This window comes from Triticum urartu, chromosome 4A (assembly GCF_056163025.1).
Source record: "Triticum urartu cultivar PI428250 chromosome 4A, HENAU_Tu73, whole genome shotgun sequence".
Lineage (NCBI taxonomy): Eukaryota > Viridiplantae > Streptophyta > Magnoliopsida > Poales > Poaceae > Triticum > Triticum urartu.
Genome location: NC_141876.1, coordinates 22,294,408 through 22,303,768, shown reverse-complemented (window position 1 = coordinate 22,303,768; position 9,361 = coordinate 22,294,408). Strand labels below are relative to the sequence as shown.

Genomic DNA, 9,361 nt, shown 5'->3' with positions numbered 1-9,361 from the left:
GGGTGCCCCCTGCCTCCGTATATAAAGGAGCCAAGGGGGAGGGGGCGGCCGGCCAAGGAGGGCGCGCCAGGAGAGTCCTACTCCCTCTGGGAGTAGGATTCCCCCCCAATCCTAGTTGGAATAGGATTCCTTGAGGGGGGGAGAGAGAGAAGGGGCCCGGCCACCTCTCCTAGTCCTAATAGGACTAGGGGAGGGGGGAGGCGCGCGGCCACCTTGGGCTGCCCCTTTCTCCTTTCCACTAAAGCCCACTAAGGCCCATATAGCTCTCGGGGGGTTCCGGTAACCTCACGGTACTCCGGTAAAATCCCGATTTCACCCGGAACACTTCCGATATCCAAACATAGGCTTCCAATATATCAATATTTATGTCTCGACCATTTCGAGACTCCTCGTCATGTCCGTGATCACATCCGGGACTCCGAACAACCTTCGGTACATCAAAATGCATAAACTCATAATAACTGTCATCGTAACGTTAAGCGTGCGGACCCTATGGTTCGAGAACAATGTAGACATGACCGAGACACGTCTCCGGTCAATAACCAATAGCGGGACCTGGATGCCCATATTGACTCCTACATATTCTACGAAGATCTTTATCGGTCAGACCGCATAACAACATACGTTGTTCCCTTTGTCATCGGTATGTTACTTGCCCGAGATTCGATCGTCGGTATCCAATACCTAGTTCAATCTCGTTACTGGCAAGTCTCTTTACTCGTTCCGTAATACATCATCTTGCAACTAACTCATTAGTTGTAATGCTTGCAAGGCTTATGTGATGTGCATTACCGAGAGGGCCCAGAGATACCTCTCCGACAATCGGAGTGACAAATCCTAATCTCAAAATATGCCAACCCAACATCTACCTTTGGAGACACCTGTAGAGCACCTTTATAATCACCCTTTTACGTTGTGACGTTTGGTAGCACACAAAGTGTTCCTCCGGCAAACGGGAGTTGCATAATCTCATAGTCATAGGAACATGTATAAGTCATGAAGAAAAGCAATAGCAACATACTAAACGATCGGGTGCTAAGCTAATGGAATGGGTCATGTCAATCAGATCATTCAACTAATGATGTGACCTCGTTAATCAAATAACAACTCTTTGTTTATGGTTAGGAAACATAACCATCTTTGATTAACGAGCTAGTCAAGTAGAGGCATACTAGTGACACTCTGTTTGTCTATGTATTCACACATGTATTATGTTTCCGGTTAATACAATTCTAGCATGAATAATAAACATTTATCATGATATAAGGAAATAAATAATAACTTTATTATTGCCTCTAGGGCATATTTCCTTCAAACTTCTTAACATGACCTTGGTATTGCCCTTGTAAAGCCTTCGGGTAGTTCTTCCATTTCCAATGCATGCAGTCAAGAGATCCAAGCAAACTCGGCCACCCTCTTGCTTCTAAGATTGCCAAGAGTCTCTTGGTGTCTGGCACAACAGTTGGTTCTCTCAGGTACTGAGGTCCGAACACCTCGACCACGATGGTTACAAACCTAACCATGTCATCTTTGCACGTGCTCTTAGTCATCTGTAGGTACTCGTCCCACGAATCAACGGTCGTCCCCTATGCAAGCAGCCGGAATGCAGCCATGCACTTCTGGTAACCAGAGAAGCAAATCATTCCCACGGCGTCCTTCTTCAGGGTGAAGTAGTCATCGTAGGACTGAACGCCATGGTACAAACGATCGAACACAGTCTTACGCATCCGAAAACGCCGGCGAAAATGGTCAGCGAATAGTGCATCGGGGGTAAAGTAGTCAACAACCAGTGTCAAATGGCCACGCGCCCTGTTGCGATTGAGCACTCGATGACCCTTAATCGAGCCCTTGAAATCGAGAATATACTCTTTTGCACGCTTCACGTCTTCATGGGCCGCTTGCATCATTGTCGTCTCATCGGAGTACTCCTCCTCGTCAGACGAGCCGTCAGACAACTCAACACACTGCTCGTATATGTACTCCAAATCAGAATCCATTGCCAGAAAGAAGAAGGGACAACCGTTTTTAGCTCTGGCGATTCATCGAACAGTTGCCGGGCATGGTGAGAATGGCAGTAGCGGATGGTACCTGGCGGGGCGGTCGCAGGATAGGGGTCGAACGGAGATGGAGGAGAAGCAGGGCGGAGCCCTATTGGAGCACTGGATGTGCGAAAGACGTAGAGTTCCGGCAGGGGTGTGGCGTGGTGGCCGGGGTGGTGGGGCAGCGGCGAAGGCAAGAGAGAAAGAAGGAAGGAGAGAAAATGAGGAGGATGGAGTTGCGGCGCCCGAAGGGTGGGCCTTGGGCATCAGATTCCTTCCTTTTGCGTGTCCGAACCCCCGCAACGCTCCCCCAAGTTTATCTCTGATTTACGAATAAATCACGTTCGGACCGTCCTGCGGACCACCGATACAAATCCGCGTTGAATGGTTTCTGTGATTCGAATGGATGCGAGCGGTCTGTAGCTCCGCTTGGACATGTCCTAGCCCATACGTGCAGCTTCTACGATTAGTTGGGGCACCGTCCAATTAATCGAGTTAGCCATGCTGAATTAATACGGCGATGGCCCAACGAATGGCAAGCAAGCTGTGCTGTACTATTAATTCTCATCTCTGGACTTTTCCGAGTTTCTACGATACCCTGTGGAACACTGCCATCGTGTCGATCCTGGCTTCCACAGACCAATTTGCATGCACTGTTTACCACCGGGAACCGTGTAAGGATCATCAACGCGTGCCAAATTATGGGTAATAAGTACTCCTACATCCAAATATCACCATCTTCCCACATACACACTCCAACACCAAAAATGCTAAACATACAAGCAAATACATAAGTTTACATACTCTTTTCATCTACTAACCAATCATAAACTTACCCCCTTTAATTTTCAGGAAAGATGAGCCGCCTCCCCATATATTGATCAATCAAGTTAACCTTTTTTGTAAAACCCTGTAACTCGTTTGTGCTCGTGTAGCATTACTGCTCCAACACAGAGCCCTGCAAGCAATGTCTGCCAAATTTGTAGCGGTAACAAACTTTTGGTTACATGGCGAATACGAAGAGCCGATTGATCAGCACCGTGTCTCGCTAATAATCAGACCATGCATCGGTCCAGAAAGAGGAAGCGTCGTGTCGACAGGGAGAGAGACGACCTCGACCTTTCTCTTTTCAATGGCGTTTTTCCGGCTGCAAGCCCATGCGTCCATGGTGTTTTTGGCAGCCGGCCAGCTGGGCTCCTCTTACCCGCCGTGGCGCGACGACGACGACGACTAGTATAGTACTCTACCCCTCATGCGCCTCCGCGTGCGGCGCCGCGCTCCGGAGAGGAAAAAAACGTTTTAGAAACCGCCGGGATCTCGTCGAGAAATACTTACCACGCGGTAAATAAAAGTATTACCATATATAAAGTGCACCGAAGGGCAGGCCACCTCGCCCTCCGGCGATCTCGTACTGGAGTAGTATACTCTGACATCGCTGCTGCTGGGTTGGTGGTTGCGGTGGTGGTAAATTATCGGCGAGGGTCGGCCGGCCCTATAAATCCCAGCGTAGCGGCCGCAGACTAGGCCAGGCCACTCTACTCCTGCGAACTGCATCAGCAAAGAGACAGCCACCGGTTGTGTTCCTCGCGCTCTGCTCTGCCCCAAGAACCAGAGAGGAGAGATGCTGCTGCACGGGCTGGTGGACCGGCTGACGGGGAAGAACAAGCAGGCGTGGAAGGAGGGCAAGATCCGGGGCACGGCCGTGCTGGTCAAGAGCGACGTGCTCAACCTCGGCGACTTCCACGCCTCCCTCCTCGACGGCGTCCACGACATCCTCGGCAAGGACGACGGCGTCATCTTCCACCTCGTCAGCGCCACCGCGCCCGACCCCCGTAAGCTCTCACCCTTCTTCCCCTTCCCCTTCGCTTCTCCTCTTTCTCCCTCCCTCGCCCTGCATCCGTCGCGCCCCGCCGCCGCCGCCGCGTAACCGCTGGCCCTCGTACGCGCCTGCGCGTGCGCGTGCGTTCCAGTTTCCCTCTTTGGCGTTTTCGAAACAATCTCTCTTGATTTCAGTCCTTTTTTTTGTCCGCGAATCCCGTATCGATTTACTCCTACTTCAGAAACAATCTGCATCGATTTCAGTCTCTTTTTCGTTTGCGATTCATGCAAGTGTCGATCAAGTTCAGAAACAATCTGCGTTGGTTTCAGTTTAAAAAAAGATGGGAAAATGAAAACAAAAGCGGTTTTCAACTTTTGATCATGTTCATCCTGTCGTGGACCCATGGATCGATGCTCCTAGATTGGCGTGGCCGCCAGGGTTTAGCATCAATGCTGTGGCCTCCGGAGGGACCGGGGCCGGGACCGACCGACGACAGCGGCCAGCGGGGAGACTAGTTTATGTCCGCGACCGACTCCAACCACGTGTCCGCCGTCCCCCCTCCCAAAATCCAAGATCGCCACCTCCATCTCTGATGAGAAATGAGACCTCAAAATGATTGATTGATGTTTTCTCTTGATATTCTCCTCTGATTATGCTGATGATGATGATTCCGGCGTGCGGTTGCAGAGAATCCGAGGCGGGGCAAGGTGGGGAAGCCGGCGCACCTGGAGGAGATGGTGGTGACCATGAAGTCCAAGGCGGCCGGGGAGTCGGTGTTCAAGGTCACCTTCGAGTGGGACGACTCGCAGGGGATCCCCGGCGCCGTCGTCGTCCGCAACACCTACCGCTCCGAGTACCTGCTCAAGACGCTCACCCTCCACGGCGTCCCCGGCAAGGGCACCGTCGTCTTCGTCGCCAACTCCTGGATCTACCCCAACGTAGACCGCGTCTTCTTCGCCAACGACGTGAGCTCCCTCTTCCTCTTTCCCTTCCTTCCTTCCTTCCCCTCGCCGACGCCGCCGCCGACGACGACGACGACGGCGACACCACAATCAATCAATCAATCAATCAACCCACCAGAGGAAAATTAATAACGCCCGTGTCGCACGCATTTCATTTTCTTTTAAAAATGTTGTGTCTTTTTCTGAGTATATGGCCATGGACCTTGGATTGGAATTGGATTGGATCTTAGCCGATTCTTTTGCATTATTAAGAAAATCTGCTGCATGGATTAGGTGGTGGTATATCATGTTACTTGTTATCACTTGTGCCACCTACTATAGATGCTAATGATAGATAAGCTGTCAAGAACAAATGCCAAAATTGCTGTCAAAAACAGAACAAAAGAACAGTCAATCAAAAAGAAGAGATGCCAAATCGACTAGTAGTAGTTGAGCTGGCGCAGACAAGGAATTTACTACTGCGTGCTGTCATCCGGTGAGATCACCTTAGCTGTCGAGTTGCTGTTGCTAGGTCTTGGTCTTTCAGTCAAGTCAACGGCTGCCCTTTGCTGCTGTCAAAATAATGCCTTGTCTGAATTCCCAACGCCACATGAAAATGTCTTAGCAGTATGAATCCTGGGACTGGTATCCATATCATATCCCACCTAGCTTCACCTGGCATGAAAAATAGTTTGACAGCAAGTTGCACGCCCATGCAGATGCATGCATCCCTACTGACTGAACTCATCTTAAGAGCTTTTTGTACAAAGATAATGGACTGGTCGTACAAGTTACCAGTATAAGAACGATTATGAAACAACAAGTTGCAGGTGTCAGCAGTTTGCTACCTACTCTGTTTTAATAGGCTTTTGTTCTGGACAAGAATCACCCATCCCCGGGCCTATCCGGATCTCTCAGATCCACAACCAATCGTTAGATCGTATATATAGCAAGTTGACGACTTTTCTACTCCTATAATTGTTTATTACCAGGAAGAAAAAAGCTGTTTTTAACTCTTGCCCTGATGATCAGAGGATCAGGAGACAGAAATATGAACTTGTTTTCAGAAATAATAGAAGATCACACAAGTGACAAACTGAATTAGTATCTGTTTCTCACAGGTTAATTGGTACCAGTCCTGTTTTTTGCGGACTGAGTAGTCCTGCTTCTCACAGGTTTCGTTTTGCTTATCTATCATCTCATTTCCTCGCTATTTTTCAGACCTATCTGCCCAGCAAAATGCCTGCACTTTTGGTGCAATACAGGCAAGATGAGCTCAACAATCTCCGAGGCGACGGCACAACCGGAAAGTACGAGGAGTGGGACCGTGTGTACCGCTATGACTACTACAACGACCTCGGTGAGCCGGACAAGGGCCATCCGCGCCCGGTCCTCGGCGGCACCCAGGAACTCCCCTATCCCCGTCGTTGCAGAACTGGCCGACCCCCAACAAAAACAGGTGAGTCCAGTGCACTGTATATGTTTGTTTGTTTTTTTCACATGTTCACAACCATGTCACCTTGCAATTGGACTCATATGGGTTATTTGATCTTTTCGCCAGACCCTAGATCAGAGAGCAGAATTCCTCAGTACAAGATACAGGAGGCCCTCAACATCTATGTCCCGCGTGATGAGCGCTTTGGGCACCTCAAGTTGTCTGACTTCCTTGGGTACTCTCTCAAGGCCATCACCGAGGCCATTCTTCCGGTGATTAGGACCTATGTTGACACTACACCCAAGGAGTTTGATTCGTTTCAAGACATCTATGATCTCTACGACGGTCTTCTGAAAGTGCCCGATAACCAACACCTAAAGGAGCTCAAGAAGAAAATCCCCCTTCAGTTTATTAAAAGTCTTTTACCGGTTGCTGGCGACGACCTCCTCAACCTGCCCCTTCCACATGTTATCAGATCAAGTAATCAGCTGTGTGCATGGCTTGCTTAATACGGTCGTCCCTTGTTTTACCCTTTTTTATTTTTGTTATATAACTTATTTTCTTAAATGGCAGACGATTATGCTTGGAGGTCAGACGAGGAGTTTGCGCGGGAGATGCTCGCAGGCGTGAACCCGGTTTGCATCAAACGTCTGACGGTTAGCACCTATGCCATTTATATTTATAAAGAAGAAGAAGAAGAAGAAGAAAAGAATAAACCATCTCCTCATAATCGATTGAGAATTAATCATCATTTGTTTTCTATTTGATGACCACAGGAGTTCCCTGTAAAAAGTACCCTGGATCCCAGTGTGTACGGGGACCAATCAAGCACCATCACTGAAGATCAAATTCAGCAGAACCTTGAAGAAGGCCTCACAGTGAAACAGGTGTGTTGAATCATTGAGCTGTTTTTTGGTGAAAAAGAAAATTTCACTGAGCTGCACTGATACATGTAACTTCAGTGATCTATTTATGCTGCAAATTGCTAGTGAACAAGTACTGAATAATGTAATGAGTTTGACACTTTGTCCTAACAACCATGTATTGTGCAGGCAATGGAGAAAAACAGGCTCTTCATTCTAGATCACCACGATAACTTCATGCCATTCCTTGACCGCATCAACAAGCTGGAAGGCAACTACATCTACGCTTCGAGGACCCTGCTGTTCCTGAAGGCCGACGGCACGCTGAAGCCCTTGGCCATCGAGCTGAGCCTGCCGCACCCTGACGGAATACAGCACGGCGCGAAGAGCACGGTGTACCTTCCGGCTGATATTGACTCTGGTGTTGATGGCCAGATCTGGCAGCTTGCCAAGGCTTACGCCTCCGTCGACGACTCTGCGTGGCATCAGCTTATCAGCCACTGGTAATTATGCATTGCCACATTAACCCTGCTTTAAGCTCTAGGTCCTTATAGGCTAAAGAAGGAGCCCTTGGTACCAACAAAGTGCTGAGCTGAGCTTTTTGATTGTTTTCTTAGGCTGAACACACACGCGGTGATCGAGCCGTTCGTGATTGCGACGAACCGGCAACTCAGTGTGGTGCACCCGGTGCACAAGCTGCTGAGCCCACATTACCGCGACACGTTGAACATCAATGCCCTGGCGCGAACCACTCTCATCAACGCCGGTGGCGTCTTTGAGATGACCGTCTTCCCGGAGAAATATGCGCTTGAGATGTCTTCCATCGTCTACAAGAACTGGAAGCTCACCGAGCAGGGCCTCCCCGACGATCTCGTCAAGAGGTAATAAAAAGAGAAGGTTGATACAAGATCGGAATGTGGAAGAAATGGTTGATTAAAGATGATTTTTGCTTGTTTGTGCACGCAGAGGCATGGCTGTGCCGGATTCATCGAGCCCATACGGTGTCCGGCTGCTGATCAAGGACTACCCGTACGCGGTGGACGGGCTGGTGATCTGGTGGGCGATCGAGCGGTGGGTGAACGAGTACCTGGCCATCTACTACCCCAACGACGGCGTGCTCCGGGCCGACAAGGAGCTGGAGGAGTGGTGGAAGGAGGTGCGCGAGGTCGGGCACGGCGACCTCAAGGACGCCGACTGGTGGCCCAAGATGGTGACCGTGCAGGAGCTGGCCAAGACGTGCACCACCATCATCTGGGTGGCGTCGGCGCTACACGCGGCGGTCAACTTCGGGCAGTACCCGTACGCTGGGTACCTCCCGAACCGGCCGACGGTGAGCCGTCGGAAGATGCCGGAGGAGGGCGAAGAGGAGTACAAGCAGCTGCAGAAGGGCGGGAAGGAGGCCGACAAGGTGTTCATCCACACCATCACCAGCCAGTTCCAGACCATCCTCGGCATCACGCTCATCGAGATCCTGTCGAAGCACTCCTCCGACGAGGTGTACCTCGGGCAGCGCGACACGCCGGAGTGGACGTCGGACGCCAAGGCCCTGGAGGCGTTCAAGAGGTTCGGCACCCGGCTGATGGAGATCGAGAAGCGCATCCTGGACATGAACAAGGACCCGGCGCTCAAGAACCGGAACGGGCCGGTGAAGATGCCCTACATGCTGCTGTACCCCAACACGTCGGACGCCGGCGGCGAGAAAGGGCTGGGCCTCACCGCCATGGGCATCCCCAACAGCGTCTCCATCTGAGCTGAGCGAGGTCCTTTAATCTGAACAGCGTCTCGTTCAGTAGATTGGTTGGTTCGTGTCTCGCGTGCAGGGTGTATTGTGTTCCTTTAATCCTTCTCATCATTCGCTTCTGGGTGGTTGCGGTAATTAGTTGCGAGGGATTAGTAGATGATGGCAAATGATGATCGTAGATGAGGCATGAATAAGCAGTCGTGTGTGCATTCTTTTTATCTCACAGAAATTTCTCTTCTTTCTACTGTCTACATTTTCTTTATCATAAAAATTAGAGTTGGCAGTGATGGTGGTGAGTTAATATTCATACCAACAAGCCATTGCCGCAACCATTTTTATGATGGGAAAAAATTGTACTCAGATATAAATATTACAATCCGGACATGAAGTTTTCCAATAAATAGTTTAAATTTGAATTCAATTTATTTGGACACATTTTTTTGTTCTCCCCTCGATGCGCCCATAAATATTGAGTTAGTATATGGTATGACTGATAAAGAGTAAACACATTTAGTGAAAATAA

At 49.9% G+C, this 9,361-nt stretch overlaps 1 protein-coding gene across 1 annotated transcript; it reads left to right on the top strand.

Moving 5' to 3' along the window:
• The first annotated feature begins 3,436 nt into the window (after positions 1 to 3,436).
• On the top strand, positions 3,437 to 9,076 carry LOC125528833 (putative linoleate 9S-lipoxygenase 4). The gene is made up of 9 exons (XM_087517569.1): positions 3,437 to 3,871; positions 4,546 to 4,823; positions 6,021 to 6,258; positions 6,361 to 6,714; positions 6,808 to 6,890; positions 7,011 to 7,121; positions 7,287 to 7,600; positions 7,715 to 7,978; positions 8,064 to 9,076. The coding sequence occupies exons 1-9, from the start codon at positions 3,661 to 3,663 to the stop codon at positions 8,845 to 8,847; spliced, it is 2,637 nt and encodes an 878-aa protein (XP_087373695.1). The 5' UTR covers positions 3,437 to 3,660; the 3' UTR covers positions 8,848 to 9,076.
• The last annotated feature ends 285 nt before the right edge of the window (positions 9,077 to 9,361 follow it).

What these genes read in the sequence shown, in the direction of transcription:
- LOC125528833 (XM_087517569.1), top strand. Translation starts at nt 3,661, where the DNA reads ATGCTGCTGCACGGGCTGGTGGACCGGCTGACGGGGAAGAACAAGCAG. An exon ending in GCGTCTTCTTCGCCAACGAC is followed by an intron (nt 4,824 to 6,020) that starts GTGAGCTCCCTC and finishes GCTATTTTTCAG; the next exon opens with ACCTATCTGCCCAGCAAAAT. An exon ending in CATCAGCTTATCAGCCACTG is followed by an intron (nt 7,601 to 7,714) that starts GTAATTATGCAT and finishes TTGTTTTCTTAG; the next exon opens with GCTGAACACACACGCGGTGA.